General features: G+C 38.1%; 2 protein-coding genes across 3 annotated transcripts; both read right to left on the bottom strand.

Moving 5' to 3' along the window:
• Positions 1–1,197: 1,197 nt before the first annotated feature.
• rcc1l (RCC1 like) lies at positions 1,198–13,841 on the bottom strand. Its single transcript, XM_053484858.1, has 11 exons — positions 13,321–13,841; positions 11,152–11,281; positions 8,465–8,593; positions 8,101–8,167; positions 7,973–8,024; positions 5,777–5,861; positions 5,383–5,564; positions 4,890–4,977; positions 4,430–4,603; positions 2,619–2,704; positions 1,198–2,456 (listed from the first exon to the last, which is right to left on the bottom strand). Exons 1-11 carry the CDS (start codon positions 13,591–13,593, stop codon positions 2,379–2,381), a joined length of 1,344 nt encoding a protein of 447 aa, XP_053340833.1. The 5' UTR covers positions 13,594–13,841; the 3' UTR covers positions 1,198–2,378.
• Positions 13,842–14,855: 1,014 nt separating this feature from the next.
• Positions 14,856–19,024, bottom strand: ncf1 (neutrophil cytosolic factor 1). Of its 2 annotated transcripts, none has more exons than XM_053484859.1 (11): positions 18,884–19,024; positions 18,703–18,783; positions 18,476–18,551; positions 17,683–17,848; positions 17,538–17,596; positions 17,256–17,378; positions 17,008–17,115; positions 16,425–16,542; positions 16,194–16,307; positions 15,501–15,652; positions 14,856–15,333 (listed from the first exon to the last, which is right to left on the bottom strand). In XM_053484859.1, exons 1-11 carry the CDS (start codon positions 18,953–18,955, stop codon positions 15,212–15,214), a joined length of 1,191 nt encoding a protein of 396 aa, XP_053340834.1. In that variant the 5' UTR covers positions 18,956–19,024; the 3' UTR covers positions 14,856–15,211. The 2 variants fall into 2 exon arrangements, with proteins under 2 accessions (XP_053340834.1, XP_053340835.1); XM_053484860.1 differs by having other exon boundaries at positions 14,856–15,330.
• Positions 19,025–22,320: the final 3,296 nt, after the last annotated feature.

Genomic DNA, 22,320 nt, shown 5'->3' with positions numbered 1-22,320 from the left:
CCTGATAAGCTTAAAGTTTTTTTACACGAAAGCATCTATTATGCCTCTTTAACAAGGGAATTTATTAAGGATCTTCTTGTCAAGTTGTTGTGTTCTTCATTTGCAATAGTGCACTTCAGGTCTGGGTGTGTGTGCATTAGGAAATGTGACTGAGCTTGGCATGGATTGCCATTGTCCTATAATCACACGCGGTGCAGCATGGAGCCATTTTGTGTTTTAGTATACGAGTTACACATGCTGCATCTCAAACGTCCTGTATATGGCCTAGTTGTTTACCTGCATATGGACTGACTTGTTTACCTACGCTTTAGAAAAGCTAGACAGTCCTATACAGAGATTTCAGGCTCCGGTGTTATTAACAGTGCCGTCGATTTTTGTTCACATTTGCTTTGAAACGAGGCAAATGCTACAGAGGACCGGACAGCTACATACGTTCTGATGAATCAAAGCTTAACACTTGTGATATTGCTGTAGACATCGTTATTATATATAGAGAGATTTGTAGATAGACTAGTTTATTGCTGATGAATTGGAACCCTGTATTTCAGCATCCTGCATCTATTTCTGCAAAGGAGCATTGTGAACTCAAATACACAAAAATGCAACACACTTGCAAAGTAGTGTTCTTAAACAATTATTAATGTTATAAATTAATATTTAATACCATTATTTAATGCTATTATTACTACAGTTTAAGAAAGAACATTTTTATTTTGCACCTGACATCACGATATCTGTCCACAATGGACACTTCTCTATAACAAAAGGCAACGTTACATAATAGATGCCGGTGCCAAAACCCACGTACAAAACCAGTCACGGAAGCACTGATTACATCTGACAATGTTATATCATCTTTAATGACAATATTTGCCTCATTAGAATAATAACTGCTTCTAAGTGGTTCCGAAATTGCCTCTAAACCATCTGTGTTGTTTTTCACGGCTAACCTAAGCTACAAAGTTAACTTGCTTCTAACAAGAATCCCAAACCCCTTTCTAACCACTGATACTAACTTGGTTTTTGTGGAACATGTAATGTGCACTGGCTTTTCCCTTTACGCTATTCAACCCCAGAACAGTTAGCTGGCTATTATTTAGAAAGCTTAAAATGTCAGTATTAGTTATCTGCACATAATTTTATAAAGAATAAACACCATGTTCCTTAGCGTGGTCTCTTTTACATTTACTGAATGAGCTGATGCTAATGACGATGCTAGCAAAAGCTGGCAAATCCAGGAGGAATCATATTTATACACGGTCTGAGGTAATGACGTTACGATAAATCAAACATTTGCAAATTAACATCCTTATTACCTTTATTCATCAATTTTCACATGCTTGTTTCTCTTTCAAATAAATTGTGAAATCCAAAACATCATCAGCTATCAATTGTTAGGTTTCTCTTGAAATTCTAATTTTATTTGTCACATACACAGTCATACACAGTACGATATGCAGTGAAATGCTTACGGCCGCCAGTTAAGAAATAAGAAATAAATATGAATAAAAAGATTTTTAAAAATACGATAGAAAATTTAATTTAACTAGGATAAAAATAGAAATTTTAATAGAAATATACTGTACATAATGTATACATAATGTACATTTTTTTTAAATTTAAATTTGGTGAAAGAAAAAATATGGGAACGCTTCACGATTTTAAGTAGTCACGTGTCTATAAAAGATCTATAAGGAGGAAATTTTCTATCATTACCTTTACCAATTTCAGACTATTTCCTTTAGTGTACTATAAAAGCATTAATGTAATGTAAGCTTTCTGTACTGTTGAGTGCAGAGATGCCTCCTTGTTCTGTACCTTTTTTTTTTTCCAACCCTGTTACCCCTGAGGCACTACGCACCCTGGACCTTTTTACAGATATTTTATTGCCAGCATTGAAAACGTAAATAGAAGCGAAATCTAAACATCCCTGACCGTGTCTTTAATATTAGCTTTGCTTCGATGCGCAGTTGGCGACTGATCTGCGTGTCGATTATGTTTAACAATGTTAAGACAAGTTTATTACAGAACACACTCGAGTTACTTGTACAATGAAGCCAAGTGAAACAGATGTTGGATTTCTCTGCTTTGACACAAGGGACTTGATCTTCCCAGTGAAATTTTCAAATTCATGGCTCTTTTCTGACTAGTCCTTTTATTTATTTCTTTTTTTGATGTATTTATATAAAAAAAAATAATAATAAAATAAAGTTTAATATTTCAGCTTGGTTTTGAACAAATCACTCACAGATCTAAATTAAACAGTTAATTACTTGTTTCGTGTCCCACTCACATAAAATACATTCTTTTTTACACATTCCATGTGCAAGCTCCAGTAATCCACTTCCAAAAACCAAAGCAGCAGTCTAGTCTGATGCTCATATGACAGACCTGACCAGCGCCACCATGTGATCCACACCACACGCCACGTCCACCACATGACCTGGGACGGTCACCTGTGAAAACCATGCACATAAGTCATCCTAAGTAACATTTAGACACAAAAAAACACTAGTCCTTTAGCGTTCTTTAAATTGTTCTCTATTACAGCACATGTGTAGTAGATTAGGTTAAAGCGTGACAAGAGTGAGAAGTGAGAAGCTCTGCAGAGTACGAACCCGCCATGGAAAATACTGGTCATCCTTTTTCCCAATGCCAAGACATCCTCGCACGTTCTTGCCCCAGACGAACAGTTCACCGCGATCTGAAAAAACAATCAGCGCTCGGACTTGATCCCGAAAGATAAATCGCAGTCACATTTTACTTAAAACATCAAAGGCTGAAAAACAGTTGCATACTAGAAGATGGAACAATTCAAAATAATGACAATTCATTCATAGCAACAAGATTTTAAATATCCTAGATGTTTTTTTCTGCATTCGTTCTAATATATTATTATTTCTCTACTAACTATTTACACAGAGATGTGTGATGAACACGTGGTAAAATGATCATGACTTATTTTGGATTTTAGAAGGAGTCTTCAGTGTTAGCACTTCGTACCACCCAGAGGTAATGCTGCACATCCAGGTTTTCAGGATGAAGGTTTGCAGATTCCCTTATCCAGATGTCCGTCAATGACTACATCATGCTACTTGCTTACAAGTTTACTGATATGAGAATACCATCACAAGTGTCTATAAAATACACTAAGCAAACCATAAATTAAGATTTATTTTTTAAATTCTTACTAAAGTGATTATTAAAGTATTTTGGCGGGGGTTGGGGGGGGGTGTAGGTTTTCAGAATTCGTTTGTAGACTAACAGTGACTCAGCTGTTCAGACATTAGGGAAGTTTGTTTCATCACATAGGTGCATTTCACCACCTGTGGGACCAGTTCAGCAAAGATAGAGTATTAGTGTGGCTTTGTAGGCAAGCAGCAGTGTTTTAATTCTGTTCTGGGCAGCTATAAGAAACCAGTGGAGGAAGAGTAGCAATCTTGGGGAAAGTGCCAGACGTGCCAGGAGCAAGTGGAGGCAGTGACAGGTGACTGAACAAGTGCCCGAGTGGCCTGTGTGGACAGAAATGGACTCCTTTCACTGTTGCAAAGGTGAAATCAGATAAGAAATGTTAGAGGAAAAGGACACTTGATTGTTTAAAGTTGTATACAATGACTTAAGGTGAGATCAGAGAGGTGTCCGGGAAGATCGCGAGACCCTGACGTGGCAATGAATCGCCTGGGATAGACAGCAGTTCAGTTTTGTTGCGATTAGGTTTCAGATGATGATCCATTTGGAAATGTCTGGCAGGAATGCTGAAACCCGAGCAGAAACTTGAGTGTCTCCCTCAGGGAAGGAGAAGATGAGAATAGCAGCGTATAAAATATGATCTCACTAAGAGATTGAGTAGACGGGGAAACAGTAGAGGACCAAGTTCAAAGCCTTGTGGGACACCAGTCAAGAGTCTGCGTGGAGCCGATGTACTTTACCTCTAAATCACCTAAATTAACCCGACCATCTAGAGTATTTAAGATTGTGATTCATCCAAGACGGACATGAGAAGCTTGTGGTTGATTATTGCTGAAAAGAGTGGGAATGAGTACTGATGGCAGTCTGGTGCATCTAACAGCATGGAAGAGTCGGTAGATTGATTTTAGTCTAATTATCTTTCTGGGGGGGGCGGGGGTGTTTATAGCTGTCATAGCAAAAGTGTTAACCTGTTTGGTGAAACTCTGCTTCTTAATAAGCTGCATCACACCACACTGTTATTGATTATTTTTCTATAACTGCACCTTTTTCATGTTTTATTCCTTATGCAACGTGTATATCTATTAACCAATGTTTATCATTCAAACACATTTAATTTTTAAAATTTCATATCTCACAATCCGAAATACGGTTTCTTTTCCAAAAAAAAAAAAAAAAACACAGAGAATGCAAATGTTTGCACTCAACTGTCACATGTTCCAGCTCTAACACTAAAGCTCACCTGTAATGGCTGCAAAATGGCTGAGGCCACAGCGGATTTGAGACACTTTTACCGCCGGGTTGAACTCTGACTTCCCAAAAAGCGTCGCTGGCACCTTCTCTGGGATTTCTGACTCAGCCAGATTGGGCCCTTTTCCCAGGATTCCGTAGCCCCACACAAACACTTCTCCATCCTCTGCAAACAAACATCTCCTGTTACATCGCTTGCTGCATCATTAATGTGCAATAGGAAAGATTTCAGGACACCTAGTGAGATTACAGCTTTCTATCACCAAAACAAAGCAACTGAAAACTTGCCAGGACGTGACAGGGCAATATATTCATGACCTGTGTATAAATAAAACAATCTAGCACTTTTGTATCGTGCCAAGTGAACACCAAATATGCTAGCAGCTGGTTAGATGAAGAGTGTGCAGCAAAACAAGTTCATCGTCATTTCCATGCAAAGACACGATGCTCACCGTTGAGTACGGCGACCTGAGTTCCCCCGCACGCCGCCTGCGTCACCTTACCCACGCCTTTCAGAGAAAGCAGCCTTGGGGAGCTGATCTGCAAAAAAGCCACAGGGATGCTGCATAACCTAATGACTAATAAAGGGGATCTTTTTCTTATTAACCTAAAAGCTAAGAGAATAGAGGAATAAAACAGGAACTATCTTGTTTCTAGGCTGTCCTTTAGTAAGTGAAATGTATTTAATAGTAAATATGTGTTGTATAAGAGGAATAAAGCATAATGTAGGTGCTGTTGTTAATAAATAATCCATGATAGCGTTGCAACAGATATGCTTCATAAATTTGCCTCTGATATGTAATATTGTAAGTCAAAGGAATTTTTGACAATTATAATTATATATTATATTATTATACAATAATAATTATATTGACAATTACTACAGTTCTAGCAACTTCTAAACAATATAAACTGAACCTTTTAAAAGGTTAGCTTAGCTCGTACCTGTGTGGACTCAGTTACCGAGGCGAGTTGCAGGTACTCAGAGTTGCCCCAGCCAAAAACATGACCGTCTGTGGACACAGCCAGGCTGCAATCTCCATACGTGTTCACCTGCTGAACTTTGACGCCTTCCAGGTCTCCGCCTACTCGGACAGGCATCGCAGCCTTGTTGTGATGGCCCAGACCTAAGGAGGCACGCAACATCCGAGTTAGTCCCGGTTGTTTCATATGACTAATAACTCGCTTAATCACAACCTGGCTTGAAAAACCTCTGATTAAAGGAGCATATTTGTCTATACAAACCTTTGATTAAAGGAGCAAATTCATCTACAAAAACCTCTGATTAAAGGAGCATATTTGAAAGAAGAGGAAGAGAGAGAAGATGAATGGCACTGACCTGTCTGTCCATCTGCCCCCCAGCCACAGGCATACACAGCGCCTGATTCAGTCAGGAATAAACTGTGGTCCTGCCCACACACCACCTAGAGAACACGACTTTTTATTTAGTAGATCTGTGAATCATACGTAGACTGACAATTGTTCAATACAATTTTGGAGCATTGAGATTTTCAGTTTAGATTCAGATCAATCAGTTAACGGTCTGGACCTCTAGGCCTAAGGAGGAATACACCCTAAACAGGGTGCCAGTCCGTAACAGAAGATACAAATCATACATCCACACACACACAGTACAGGCAGGAATTAAACCCTAGACCCTGCAGGGGCGAGGCCACAATACTAACCACTACGCCACAATTAGAAACAAACTTCTAAAAGTATCTAATGTGCACTGAAATGCTGTGAAACGTAAGTTGATTTTTTTTTTTTATGTCTTATTTCTACATATTTTCTATCTTCTTCTCTACACTCCAGTCCAGTAGGTGGTGGTATTGCACCAAGCACTCATAAACATAAAGAAGCGATAAGGTGGAAATGTAAGCGCTTTGCATTTCTGTAGTGACTGTGGTATATTTTTAAGGAATCCATGAATTTTAGGGAATTAAAGATTTAAAAGTTACGTCAATCGATTCTAAATCGAACAACTGACTCAATTGAAACTGACACAATTTAACATTGACTAATTTCATTAAATCAGTCAACAAAAAATTATATAAACTGCACAGCTCTCCAGAGTGTTGGTAGTAAAAATTAATCTAGTTTTTCGGACATAACATACAGTTGTGTGCAAATGTTTGTGCACCCCAGCAAAATTACATATTGTTCTGTTTTCTGGGGTAAACTAAAGCAAACCATTCACCTTACAGAAGTCTAGGACCTTAAGTAACTTTCTAGACTTTAACTGTCACTTGCTAGGCAGGTCTACGATTGTCATTAGATATAACAATTCCAGAGCGTAATACTTTTTCTGGTTCATCAAACAGAACACCTTAGTTATTAAAAAAAGAAAAGATATCAAATTACTTCCAGCTTGAAATTTCAGATTTGAAAGACTTTCATAAGTCCGGGAATCCGGAGGAACCAAAGGCCTGAAGGTGAAGCAAATCTCCCAAATGATAATAAAAAGCTGCAGGAAGATTTAAGTCTACCATTGAGCAACACTGCTTACACAGCACAATCTGCATGGAAGAGTCATCAGAAGGAAACCTTACCAGTTCATTATGTACAGTACTTGGTAAAAGTATGGCAAGTGCTTCCAAAATACATCTTACAAGCCAGATACTTTTGCCAAGTACATATTCAACACTTTGGCCACAACAATAACACAAAAGTATTTGGCCAAACCTGTTTATTGCTGAATTCAGGCCCCTTATTCCCTGTGAAGGACAATCTTAATGCTTCAGCATACCAAGAGATCTTGGAGAATGCTATTATGCTTCCAACTTTGTGGAAACAGTTTGGGGAAGGCCCTTTTCTATTCCAACATGGCTCTGCCCTAGTGCACAAATCAACTATTATAAAGACATGTTTTGATGAGTTTAATGTAGAAGAACTTGACTGGCTTGCACAGACACCTAACCTCGACCACAACCACATCAAGCACCTTTAAGATGACCTATTTTGGAGGTTGTGAGCCAGGCCTTCTCGTCCAACATCAGTGCCTGCCCTCGTAAACGCTCAACAGAATAAATAGGCCCAAATTCCTATAGAAACACTCCAAAATCTTGTGGACGGCTTTCCAAGAAGAGTGGAAGCTGTTATAGCTACAAAAGGGGGACCAACTCAATATTGACAGATACGTGTTTGGATACAATGTCAGGTTTGGCCAAAAACATTTGACCATGAAAAAAAAAAGACGCATTTGATTAAAAGAACAAACAGCTGGCCAACTGTTAATCATCTAATATGTTTGGAGCTGTGTGGCAGCAGGTGGCTCAGAAAGGTATTTAAAATGATTCTTAATGTTCCTTCCCAAGCAGATCATTTTAGTATTCAAATCAATCCAGCTGGTTTTATTAAGCATCAGATTAAGCTCCTAACAGAAGGAGTTTGTCAGGTGAAAATATTAATGATTGATGTTCCAGAGGTCATTTTAAAGAAATTATTTCACACTGTCTTTTTACAGATTTATCGATCACAGCTAATGTCTTTAGTCATTTTTTTTTTTGTCCCACAGTACATTAATAAAACTCACCTGAATAACTCGACTATCAAATCCCTCTATCTTGTGGACAAGATGGCTGCCACTGCAATCAGGACAGGAATAAGACATGAGAACTAAAGCAAGTAAAAAAGAAAATCATTTGCAATTTAGGCACCAACCTGTAAACTTCATCTTCAATGATTTGCCTTCCACACTGGCCATAAGCATTGTTTCCCATGCTGAACACTGGGACGGAAGGGAACAAATATGTGATCACAATTAAAACGATTTATTATTATTTTATATAATAATATTATATATATCTATATATATCTATATATATCTATATATATAATTTATTTATTTATTTATTTATTTATTTTCAAACTATAATAATAATTTTTATAATACTGTTTTTATTGCATTCACATGCACTTATAAAGTGACGTTAGGACAAACGAGGGCTCATCCTTCTAACATAAATCTATTAATAAGCGTATGAAATGCAGACATTTGATCTGGCTCCCTCAGATCACGGCTTACCTCCTTCGGAGTCTGTGAGCACTAAAGAGTGAGCACGGCCGCAAGACACCTGGAGGACACGTGTCTCCTGAGGGTTCGCCAGCGGCAGAGACACAGGGGATGGCTCCAGGATATAGTCATAACTTTTATCTGTGGCACAAGAATGAAATAACAATACCAATAATAATTTCTATACAAGGACAACTTGGACATGTTGGGGGGGGGGAAAGGAATTGATTGCATGGTAGCAGCATTAGCGAGCTCTTGTGGTTCAAGCACAACAAAACCACAACCTCAAGACCACCTCAACTCAGCACAGAATACAGTCAGTGAGTATTTTCATATTACAACGCATCACAACATGCTTTACTCTTTATATAATATAATATAATAGCCAATAAAAGAAACATGACAGTGAGTTTCAAATGATGCCTAGTTTTATTTAAAATTGTTTATTGGAATTTTAAGTAGCATTTTTATTATTTTATTCATATTATATTACATTTTAATTACATTTAATTTGTATAGGGCTTTTAACAATTGATATTGTCACAAAGCAGCCTTATACAGTCAAAAGAAAATTATGAAAATTTATATGAATTGTAAAAAATGTGTATAAATCAAAACGATCAGAAAGTCCCTGATGAGCAAGCCGAGGGCGACGGTGGCAAGAAAAAACTCCCTGAGATGGCAGTAGGAAGAAACCTTGAGAGGAACCAGACTCAACAGAGAACCCATCCTCATTTGGGTGATAACGGATAGCAGGGATTGATCTGCATCATACTGTGTGTCAGGGTATGTCTTTAAGTTAGTATGGAGTTCAGTTTGTTACTGGATGGTAGATTTACAATCCCTTTCAAAAGTATTGGAACACCAAGTGATTTTTCTTTTCCTCTGCACTGAAGACATTTGGGTTTAAAGGTCAAAAGATGAAAATCTGACTACAGAATCTGAATTTTTAGAAATCTTTAAAGGGTAGAAGATGGAAAGCATTAGTGGCTTGTCAGGCACGCCATGTGGAAGCCTAGGTTCGATTCCCATCCGATATCCCAGCCCAAATAAAAACGGGAGGGTTCCTTTAGGTAAGTTGTGCATGGATCAGATGATCTGCTCTCACAATGTTTCTGTTGTTAACAACCAACCAATGTGTTTTAAGTCTCATCATCAATACACCGGTGGTTTCTTTCTCTTTTTTAGAACATTTGACATATGATAAGCGACCTGCCTTTCTCTCATCGACATCTCTCTGGTCTTTAAGTTGATTTACCTTTTAAACTCACTCATCACAGACAAATCCTAAACTTGGAGCTCATATTGACGACTGTCTAACACAGGAAATTTGTTAGGAAGTGTTTTTGAAATTGTAAAATATTAACCATTTGTTCCCAAACCCAACTGAAAAGAATTGGCCCCGTTGTCCCAATAATTTCTGTTTTGGGGCAACAAAGGCATACTCATTGTATCAACATACATGATCATATCTTTTGCAGATAATATTTGCTTATGGGAACTTAACAGATTCTAGAGCAGACATGGCAAAGCACACATCTTTTTGTGGTTGTAAAAATAAACAAAACTTTAAGAATATCTCGACCTTCAAACTAAGTACAAACTTCCCTAGAACATTTGTACACTAGAACATTTCCCTAGAATGTTTGCATATGTTATGTGCAATACAGTCCAGTATGATTTTCCAGCATGAGTCAACTGTGTGATTCAGCTCGCCTTGCGCTGGTTTAACGGTTACACATCAGTTTAACTACCGTTATTACACATTAAACTCATTAAAATCTTAGACCTGGAATTTAATTTCAGACCAAGCTGGGTCACGTCCATCCTAGAATCGGAAAGTAAAAAAAAAAAAAAATATATATATATATATATATATATATATATTAATAAATAATTATAATAATAAATGTCACAGCGAGAACTTCTCTCTGCCTTATAAAAGATCTAAAACACTCACTCACATTTTTATACATTCGAACATTATCATGTACAGTATGGGTATGAAAGAAGGCTACCTCAAAGGCTTGTGGGTTGACCGAGTACACAGAGAGTCTAAATGAAAAACTCTAATAAAAAACAACACACCCTAAAAGCATACAGACACACAGGAGAGCCATTTATAAGCTTTTTTTTAAAGCTTGGCCTTAAGGTGAGAAACAAGACACTTTTTTTCATATGTTTTTACAAAGACTGGAACAATGATGTGCTTTATCTGGGAAAATATTAGGAATAAAAATGAGGAAATCTTCTAAGATTAAGTATCAGGAAATGAAAAGAGCAGATCCTGATCTCTCTATTGTTTGAAGCCCTGCATGTTTTCCCTAAAATACAAGTAATGTAGTGTTCTCGTTATTGAGGGTCAAAATTTAATCAGTAACCTTGAGGTTGAAGTGTTTTATTCCTCCTACACCGCAGACAGTGATTCTGATTGTGTAATATACCTACATTTAACATCTATAAACGAGTCATTCATTTATGAATCTTTCTTTCTCCAATTTAATAAGATAAAAAAAATTCCTTTCCTCTGATATTTGACTTATTTCTTATTTGACCCAACTAGACTCTGCTATTCTGCAGATCTCACTCTGCTGCTCAGCCATGTGTTTCTGCCACCTGTTCATTCAAAATCACACTGCCTTGGCATGGACTCGCAATCAGAAAACAGCTCAGCTGTGGTGTCGTGAGGAGTAACTTACGCCGGTCATGTTTGGTGCGCTGGAAGCCCAGCTGCGAGTCTTTGTTAAGGCCCATACCCCATACTTTGGTGATGTCTTTGGTATTCGATGCCAATAATGTGAACCCATAACCACATGCTGCTGAAGAGATCTGCCAAAAATCCAAAACAACAGCTGCTCATACATACACTCATGGAAACACTACACTGCAGAGCATTTGTTTTATTTCATCTATTCATTTTCACATTTTTCAACTGTGTTTAATTTTAAAGATGTATTTGGATTATGTGACTCTAAGATTTTGGTGTATAAATGAAACCATACCAGCCATACCAGTAAAAACATTAACAACGCCTACAACCACTAAGGATTTGGATAGGCTTGGCACATCATGGTGTGGTTGTGCAGATCTTCTGCGGGTGTGTCTAGCACCAGGACTTTGGCCGCAGATCCTTTTAGCGCTATGGATTGCTAGGTGGGGCCTCCAGGAATTAGACTTGTTTGTCCAGTGCATCCCATTGGTGCTTGACCGGACTGAGGTCTATGGAAGTTTGGAGGCCAGGTCAGCTGTCTTGAGCTGTTTGGCTGCTGGGCCCCATGTATGGCGGGCTTTTGTGTACTGGATGTTTAGGTGCCTCTCTCTTGTGAGCAGCATTGAGATTTTTCGTGCTGCATTGGCTTGGCCGGCCCGGGTAAGCCTTATGTGGACATGATCCTGACCACTTTATTTGTGTGTAATTAAGTAAAATCACATGAGAGGGAGTGCTGTTGGACTGAACAGGTCATGGATCAGGAGGACACAATGTCGTGACATGGTATGTTGATATTTAGCACAACAGCGCAACCTTGAGTGTGATATTGCTTTTGTGAAACAGTATCACAGTCACCATTTATTATAAACAGATACGCTTGATTACTCAACCAGTTATTTTGCTTCACCAACATATATCTTCTACAACAGAAGGAACTAACAGTAACTGGCGGAGCTAGTGACTGTTACAAATAGTGTAATTAACGGAGGTGAAAGTAGTTTTAAATTCTGTTGTGCTATTTAAATACTATGTGACCAAAAGCTACCAAAGAAGAATAAACCATAGAGGTGGTTTCTCTTTAAATGTCCACTTATTCCATTTTAGAATATCAGCTATGTTAACTTCTGGGTTCGAATCCCTAATAGTGTTACAAATAAAAAGCTAGTGCACTATGTAGGGTGTACAACCCTATGTCCCACACATCAGGTTTAACAAAGGGATCCTGGATTCAGCCGTGTGTTAGGAGATAATTAGCTTTGTAGTCATAAATAAAAAAAAACACTATATTAAGTATATAAATATTATAATTATTAAGGCAACTGATATCATTATAAGATGTGTTTTTTTTGCTAAAAGTGCTTCCATGTCTAGTTTTGAATGTGGGTGTTGGCAGGCAGCAATCTCTCCTCAGTACTGCAGTCTATATAAACCTACTTTCACCTATCATATGACCGACAGTTATTTAACAATTGCGAAACACTTTAAATAAGCCTTGGCCACCCATGACCCTGCCATCAATTCACCGGTTTTCTCCCTTGAATCACTTTTAGTATGTTCTGACCACTGAACAACCCAAGTTAGTCTCACCATCAGAATTTGGCCCTCCAGTAGCTAGAGTTTCAAAATCCCGTTACAATCACATCTGGAAGTGAGTGGGATATATTAGGCAGCATGTTTTGGAAGCAGAAAAGAAATAGGCAAGCATAAGGATTCGAGTGACTTTGACAAGGGCCAGATTGTGATGGGTAGAGATCTTGGTCAGAGCAACTCCAAAACTGCAGCTCTTGTGGGATGATCCTGGTCTGCAGTGGTCAGGACACACCAAAATTGATCCAAGGAAGGAAAACAGGGTCATGCACGGCGAGGGGTCACTGATGCACATGGTGAGCGGAGGCTGGCCTGTGTCGTTCGATCCAATAGAAGAGTTAGTGTAGATCAAACTGATGAAAATGTTAATGCTGGGTATAATAGAAAGGTGTCAGAACACACAATGCATCCCTGTTATTTGTGGTGACTAAAGGAAGACCTACTCAATATCAGACAGGTGGTCATAATGTTATGGCTGATACAAACACTTTCTTAATGCATTTATATATTTCATTACAATTACTGTAAATTGATGCGAGTGAAACACGTGACACGTTGAAGCCGGAGGTACCTTTCCTTCCGTGTCGAGGCGGTAAGGGGTCAGCTGGTATTTCCTGGGTCTCTTTTTGCCGCTGTCAGGAATCACGAAGCTGGGAATGCCGAGCGCTCCGCTGTAGCTGAAGCCCCACACGAACACTTTATCAGTGGGCTTCCTGCGCTCTCCTACATAGCGGAACAGCGGCAGCTCGTCCCGGGCTTCTCTGTCTCTGCTCTTCGCTACGGAGGAAAATAAACGGCAGCTCAGGACAACTCTGCAGCGAGAGCGAGCAGCGGTTAACGCCATGGCTTCACTTAACTAGGAGAAGCTAACAAGCTAAATGTGCCACAAGTCTATATAACCATATCTAGCTCTTGTTATAATAATAAATAAAAGTCGACCTCGCGCGCAAACACACTATATAGACTTATCTTTTTCTATTAACCTCGCTTTTTAAAATAGTAAATGTTTCGCTTATATTTCTGTTTACGGTGTTATTTTATTATGAGACATGTTTTGCCATTGGAGGCAGCCATGACAGTTCACTTCCGACACTTTGGTTGGCTTAGTAACAGTCTGTCGCACATGTGACGTCATCGTTCTCGGTCCAATCAGCGGCCTGCTTATGAACTGGAACCGTTGGGCCTCAAAATGAAATGGCAGGTAGTGATGCAAATGATCGCTAGAGGGCGCGTAAACTCTATTTTCTGAACAGGAGAGAGGCAAATGTCATCTGAGCTAAGAGAGATAAACCCTGGGGTGGCTAGTGCTATCATAACACAAAGCTTGGGCTATAAGCCAATAATAATGACAATAATTATTGTTATGATTAAATAATTGACCATAGGAAAATAATCTGATTAATCTTAATCTGTCTGTCTGCATAGAGTTTTATTAGTATATTAGTATACTTATTAGTATAAGTATTGGCACCCTGTCCATGGTGTACCCCATATCCTGTGATAGACTCCAAGCCCCCTATGACCATGTATACAGGATAAAGCGGTATAGACAGTGAATTAGGAAAAATAAATAATCTAGTCAAGTAGATTAATAATCAACTTTAGGGGAGTACCAGACATACAGACATAGCAGCCATCCCGTCAAACAGTGTTAACAATTGGACCATGTCACATTGTCATTTTCTCTCTTTTTTTTTTTTTTTTTTTACAGTTCAGCCATATTCAGTGGTGGCTCTGCACTAGTTTTCTTGCCTACCACTGAGCCATTGAAATGCGTTTTAATTCCTAGCCAATGCCCAAACTTCAGCATTGTATCTGGTAGTACTTTCCACCTTCTTAAACTATAAATTATAATAGAGCTACTCCCACTTACTGCATTTTGATGATTTTACATTTTCCATTAACGCTTTCTTTTTGTTAATTCAAGCATGTCCACCCTGTTAGTTCTGCTTTCCACCTGTACATCTTATACACATTTAACCTTTAAACATTCCACCCTATTAGTCAGAATTATACTGATATCTTTAGCTGCCGATATCAGCTGCATAACGTATGATTTATAAATACCTAAAAGACATTACGTACAAGGAATGACACAGAAAGGCATTTGCTATTTTTTTGCATTTATTTTAATAAAGAACAATGAACAAAAACAACACTATAGCTTATTACCAAGTACATATACAGTCATGTAACATCCTTACACAGAGCTTAAAACTGCTATGTTCCTCTTTGGTTACAGAGATAGAGCACAGAAGTGAAGCTGCCAGCATTCACAGATGTTGGATATAAATCCTCGAACGGGGAAATGAAACTGTGCCGTGTCTAAGACTGACAATTCCATGCCATGCAACTCTTCATGAAAGATGCATCAAGCAAAAGCTGCAGCAGTGACAGATTAAAGCTTGCCGTTCTTCATCCTGGTGCAGTGTTGAGCGTTTAGGAGCAGTGACTAGTCCACCTCAGTTGGCGTGAATACTGATTCTCTTGCGTGTGTTTTCTGTGCAACGCTCCATAATAAGCTCTGGGCTAGGTCTAGGAGGTATGGCTGGGGTTTTCTTTGCCTCCTCTTTGCTGCCATCTTCTGTTGCAGGGTTTTGGGTACAAAGACACAAAAAAATGCACTTAAAACTGTTGAAATGGGAGTAGGATGAGTGATTACCAAAGTATTTAAAAAAAAAACAGTAACTTTTGCAGCAAGGAAACTTTTTCGGAAACTAGTTTGTGCAAGTTTGTCATGTAGAAACCTACCTTCCACCATAGCAGATCTGGAGTTTTTTCTTGGCTGGGACACAAGTCTTCCTCGCTGCTGTAGGAATTTGCGACTCTGCCTACGGTATGAGTCCTGGCTGATGCGTTGGCGACCTTTGGCATGTATGCTCTTGGCATTACGTATAGTCGATCTGTGCACAGAAGGATGAAGACATTGTTTAGGAAAAAGGGTAATATAGAAAAAATCTTATCATGCAATAATGCATGTGTAAACTTTTAGAAATCTATGGTGGACATTCTAGGTTGCTTCGAAATTGCCTCTATAAGGAAACTTTTTTTTTTTATCTTAAGACAACAAAAAGAACAGCCTTTATGATGCATAGAATCATTTTATGATTGTGTACTTTAACATGTTAGCATGAAATATGGCTACTTTGCACTCCAAGCTGTTTGCAAGGTCAATGTTTATAACATCCTCAATTGAATAAAACCTTTTGTGAAAGTTCTTTACATTACAAAAGTTGTAGGGCTTTGTGGGAAAATATTTGAATGGGAATAAAAATATTAGACTTGAAATATTTTCCAACCTTGTTGAATCTATCAATAAAAAAAGCAAACTGACAATGCTTTATGTCATTAAATGGATCCTATAGGGTTCTACAGATAGTTAAGGGCCTAAACCGAAACTAATATAGTACATATAATCCTTAGGCATTCCCTAAAACTGAATACCTCCTGGGTGGTGGGGTGTTCCTGGTCACAGCGCTCCTTTCAGCCTCCACTTCCTTCCTTTCCCCAGTACTCCAAAGAAACATGGATGGATAGTACCCTGTCTCGTCTCCTTTCCTGTCAAGCAAGAACATTGATTTTAGGTGAGATATTTATCGATCTTTGCTATCTACTTTAAAAAGTTATTAACTGCTACGGTTAAAAGTTAGACTTCAAGGAAGACGTATCTCATACCTGACCACCCACCAGCCATCCAAAAGTTTATGGATGACCTCAATGATTTCTCCAACCTCCAGGGTGAGCTCATCCTCCTCCACTGCTTTGTAGGCTTTTGTGGTTTTGTACAGTTCTCCTATTTAATATAAGATTGAGTCATCAACAGATGTTATCTATTTTGTCAACAAAGGACTAACTGATCTAAAAGAATTTCTTGACTAAGAAACTTTTGATAATGCTGACGAATTCTCTTTAGATTCACAAACATACATTGATGAATGCCCATTACACATATATTACCAAGTACGTCCATGACTAATTTAAAGCTGATTTACAGTTACTTGAACCGACAATGGCAAAACTGACAGAACTGAAAATGACAAAATGATGATGAAATGGTGCAATAAAAATAAAAATGTTTGATTATCTCTTTAAAACTGATTTCAAATAATGCAATTCAAACTTAGGGTGGTTTGTAGTCCTTCCTTAAGTCCTTCCCCTTCCCTTTAGTCCTTTGTATTTCTATTTTAATTAATTGTAGCAAACTTGTTTTTATAAAAGTCCTGTTGTTTCTAGATCGCACACTCAATGGCACACTGACCTGCATAGTTTGGTTCTGGCTCTTCAGACTCATCAGGTCCATCTAGTGGCTCTAGATAGGAGGCTGGAGCCCATCCTCTATGTGTATCACACTGGCAGAACCACCAACCTAAAGCAAAATGCACACACAAACACACACACAAATATATTTTTCATCTTCAGTTGTATAGAATCTGACATTACATTTTACATTATGAAGAACATCTAAAATTTAACCAATATAATAAGTGAACTCCATCCTTATCTCACCATTGGAACTCTTCTCCACAATGTCCACTAAATCCCCTGCCTTCAGGTTGAGCTCATATTTTGAGGTTTTGCTGTAATCTCCAATCACTCTGTAGGTGTCCAGCATGATTGGACCTGTGATTTCTACACCAGTTAAAAAAAAATAATAATCAAAACCTCTTACTGGTAATGCTAAAGTAGATTCATCACTAATAAAAAAGGATTCTGTGGTAGGGGTGTACATTAAGAGTTCAAGAGACATCATAAGAACTTCATGAAAATGGGAATGGATTGATATATTACCAGAGTTGTTGGTTCTGGCTCTGTCATTGGGTGAGACAAAGGTCTCGTTCCGTTTAGATCTGCAAATCCGAATCATGTCCGTGAGGCATTATCTTGTATGGATTTATTAGTGAACTCATGAAGGCATTGAGCGCATCAGACTTACGGATTTGGTGCTGGTGGATTCTCGTCATCTGGCCGTACTTGGAAAAAACTTGTGACTAGCTGACATTGGGTGATCTTTGAAGACAGGTTGAGCAGAGATTGAAAGTATTCAGTCAGAGTCCCCTGCCTAGTCTCAGTTGACTTCTGGCTGTCGATCCATTTTGGAGCTACACAAGGGCATAAGTACAGTTTTAAGTAATGAATTATTATTGTGCGGCCTGGTAGTTAGTGCTATCATTTCTCTTTTTGCTTTCTGGTTGCAGCTGAAGAGGGAGACAGGTGTGCGATGTGCGAGCTGTGGGAAAGTCCACAAGTTTCAATTTCATGACAGTTTGTAAATGCAACTTTACAGAGGAAAACGTTGGGCAGAAATGAAAGTCCAGCGCAGTGCACAAGTGCGTAAATTCCATAAAATGCACACGGGCTATTTAAGATCTGCTTTCAATTTCACAACGTTTTCGAATTCTATTTATGTTCTCATACAGATTCTCATAAAGGATATGATTATTATAGCTGAAAAGCAATTATATACCGCTAATATCCCCTAATATGTGCCAAAATAAATACATGTTCAAATGGAGTGACACTTAGCTAGTGTTATTCAGTCAACAGCAATGTATGACTCAGATATTATTATCACACTGTCACATTGTAATGCTTGATTTGAAGCAGGTGTTTCCCTAAAGCAGGGTGTAAATCATTTTATCCGTTCAAATGATCACAATGATGTGGAAACAATTTGATTGCGAAAATAAAATACAATCTGTACTTGGATAAGAGTCGCTCATTCTTACCTGGCAATCTAGGAATGACACGATCTTTAGCATCAATGTCACCTGCCTCGATTGGAAACATCTCCTTCAAAGATTTCTAGATTTTAAAAAATAAATAAATAAATAAATACAGAATGGGGATTAGATATTAGAAACTGTGAACATTCGTGTGGAATACTTTGCTTCCAAAAAAAAAACCAGTGAAAGTGAAAAGCAAAAATGTGAATAATGGGCAGAATTGGGCTTACATGGAAAGTATGGATTTCTGGATATTTTCTGTAGATCAGTTTTTCCGACTGGTCGCTCCATTTCACCATGATCATGTACACCTTATTACATGAACAAGCAACAAACGCGTAAATCCTTTCTCATCCAACCTATACAACGTCAAGGTTTATGCTACATTTAAAAAATATATACTTTACTTACATAATGCTGGCTTGGATAGAACCTTTTCTCATAGCCCAAAAGTTCCAAGTGTCGCACGTTTGGTTCTGCCATTCTGAACACTTCACACAATCCTCACAGCAGGAAACTAAAAGAAAACATACTACACTGATATTTATAGGATTCACTTTCACACAGGAAATCTGTTATGCGACAGTAGGTGGAGTGAAAAAGTTTCCTCCTTCTTTCGCAAATAAACCATAACCCTAAATGTTGTGGGGGATTTTTTGATTGTATGCTCGCTTTGTTGTGCAATAGGAGAATGAATCCAGATTCCAACTGAGGCCATCACCCTTATGTAATTATTCCATTAATAATTGGATATTCACAAGTGAATCGCTATTAGATTCACTTGTGAGCTATTTATTAACCATAGAGAATGTTTTGCATGCTGATCACAAAGGCATTAAACGAAGGTTGTCTGTAAATGTTTTCAGTTCTTATTACAGGCCTTATCTAAGAGAGATAAGAAAATATTCCCCTTGCTTGTGTAAAACACTAAAAGTGTAAAATGGAAACAAAAATGCTTCATGTTTCAAAACCCCTTTACTAAAAACAAGAAGGAAAAAACATGCAATGCTCCTAACTTACTTCAACACGTATTTCATCACTTTGCTAAACGCTGATCGGTTTCTTACAACTGGGGCAGTTTGTTGAGCAAATCTCAACAGGAACTGCAGAGACGTTATTATTATTAACGTGCCGTATCTCACGTCCTCACCTATTGAGGAAGAGATGGCTTTTAACTTCCTTTAGAAGTGTTAAAGTTTTACATTCACTTCGCTTGACTAAAAACAGATGCTTCCTTACATGGGGCAAAAAAAAAACCCACTAAAACACTTTCTCTTTTTCACTCGTTAGCAAAAGAGCTTATGAGAGCTAAGGTTTCATATTAAAGGATTATAACTAACCATATCAAAACGTAAGAAATGTATTTCTATTCACTTTTTGGTCATTTCTAGCTTGAAAAAGTTCAGTACTGTAAACTCCTGTGTTTAGCATTGAGAAATTCTACCTTTTTCTTTACACTCACTCACTCACTCATCTTCTATACCGCTTTATCCTGTATTCAGGGTCACAGGGACCTGGAGCCTATCCCAGGAGGCTTAGGGCACGAGGCAGGGTACACCCTGGACAGGATGCCAATCCATCGCAGGGCACACACACATACACACTCGTTCACACACTACGGGCAAGTTGGGAACGTCAATTAGCCTAATCTACATGTCTTTGAACTGTGGGAGGAAACCGGAGTACCCAGAGGAAACCCACCAAGCACGGGAAGAACATGCAAACTCCATGCACACAGAGACGGGAATTGAGCCTGGTCAGGAATCGAACCCAGACCTTGGAGGTTCAAGACGACAGTGCTAACCACTACACCACCACATTTACAATAATTAAAAATGTGCGAGTTAATCAATAAACCTTAATTTTCTCGCATAACCTTTCAGTTTTTTAAATGTTTGTTTGTTTGTTTTTCTACGATTTGAGTCGTCATCAAGCTCCACCCTGAAAACTCCCAGTGGCTACTTTTCTTGTAATTCCTGTGTAGCATGTTTCCTACACCCCATTAACTGAACATGATCTATTATGAGCTTTGAATGTGTATTTTGAATGTGGTTTGAACCTCAACCTTTTTCTTTAGATGTTATTAGATATATAGATATTGTGGAACACATTAGAGCATTTTTCAATCACAACCAGGCTTAAGAATATGTTTTCCCTGCAAACTCTATAAACAGAAAGGTAAAAAAAACAGGATAAAGCGGTATAGACGATGAGTGAGTGAACCTTTTTTCATGAAATTGACGAAGAAGAATGAAATTAAAACAGAAAAATTGGGCAAGCATAAGGATTTGGGTGACTTATGTACAGTATATATAATTTGACATTATCTTCATTCCGAATCAATCAATTTCAGTATTGATACTAGGTCTTAATACTATAACTGTATTGCAATATGTTTACTCTCCTTAATACATCACACATGCATGGTGCTACTGTATTTAACAACAAAAATTAGTACTCAGGCTTATGTTTTTAGATCACTGGTTTTTCAGTGGGAGACTTCTTGCATGTCCGATTTTGAGCCATTAGGGTTGCTTAGTGAAAGTCCCTAGGAGGGTTGTGTCAGGAAGGGCATTTGGAATAAAACCTGAGGTCAGTGTGTGTGTGCTGAACCTCTAATTGAAGCAGCTGATATTTTCTGCTATAATGTAAGTGATAAGTTCAAATATCCCCCACCACCTGCATATTTTCAACCAAGAAGCCCATGTTGCATCACTGTTTTAGTAACTGTTTTCCTAAAAGAGCATGTGCCTCTGATACCTCGCTCATAAATGTACAATACACTCACTTTTATAGATGGTACAAAATGCTGAAGCGACACAGTTGCCACAATAACTTTGTATTTCTGTTGTGTCTGTGGTGCAACAGGTTCTGAGAAATGGCTTCATGCCTTTACTGATTAATCATATCTCCTACAGTCTGCAAGTTTTCTGAAAAGACTGTCTGTACTTCCATGAATTTACATTCAAAGCTTATGATTTCATGAGAGTGTGCAGTTACATCCCTCACATTGCAACCAAGACATTATTCTCGAAGGAAATAGCCAAAGATAGCACCATTTTTTATTTTTGTCACTCACAGCAATTTCCTATGCTATTTCAAGCTCTTTTGCGTAATTCTTTATGTTAGTCTTGTACGTAAACCAATCCCACACCAAGTCTGCTTACATTTGGTACAGTTACGTTATACCCTCATCAAGTATGCCCATTACCTGGTTGGGGAATCTAAAATGATAGTTCTTCTGCATCAGCAAGAGGAAACCCTGTCTTCTCTTTTTCAGAAAGTGGAAGTCACTGGGTTAGAATTGTTTATATATTTTGCCACCAAATAAAAAAATATGGGGGGAAAATTTATAGAAAGTACAGAACAGATTTTCCCAAACATTTATTCCAATAAACAATAGAGTCTAAAGTATGTTAAAGAAAATCTCCCCCACTGAAACATCACTATTATGTAGTCAAACCACACCGTAGGAAAATATTAACCAAAGAGAGAACATGTAAAAAAAAAAAAAAAAGTTTGAACATGTCCACCCAAAATAAATATTAGACAGTGTTAATTTATAGAGATTAATATGCAAACTGGAACACTGGGACTCTCCATAGTCTCGTCGAAGCCTGATGCATAAAGAACATTAGACATCTATGAAATTATTTTGTTGTATTAGACTTCAGCCTTATAAGATTTATGTAAGACATTAAAGTTTGAACTTTTGCCAAACTCTGACATTAAATTTAACTGTTAAACCCATTCAGAATCAAATGAGTAATGTTTAGGTCGCACTGGTAACCAAGTGACAAGTGGCCTATTGCACAACTTCTAAAAAAGGGTATTTTTACTTTTGAAAT

The sequence above is a fragment of the Clarias gariepinus genome, chromosome 24 (genome assembly GCF_024256425.1).
Source record: "Clarias gariepinus isolate MV-2021 ecotype Netherlands chromosome 24, CGAR_prim_01v2, whole genome shotgun sequence".
Taxonomy (NCBI): Eukaryota; Metazoa; Chordata; class Actinopteri; order Siluriformes; family Clariidae; genus Clarias; species Clarias gariepinus.
Note: the sequence above shows the minus strand (reverse complement) of the source record. Positions and strands in the feature narration are given on the sequence as shown.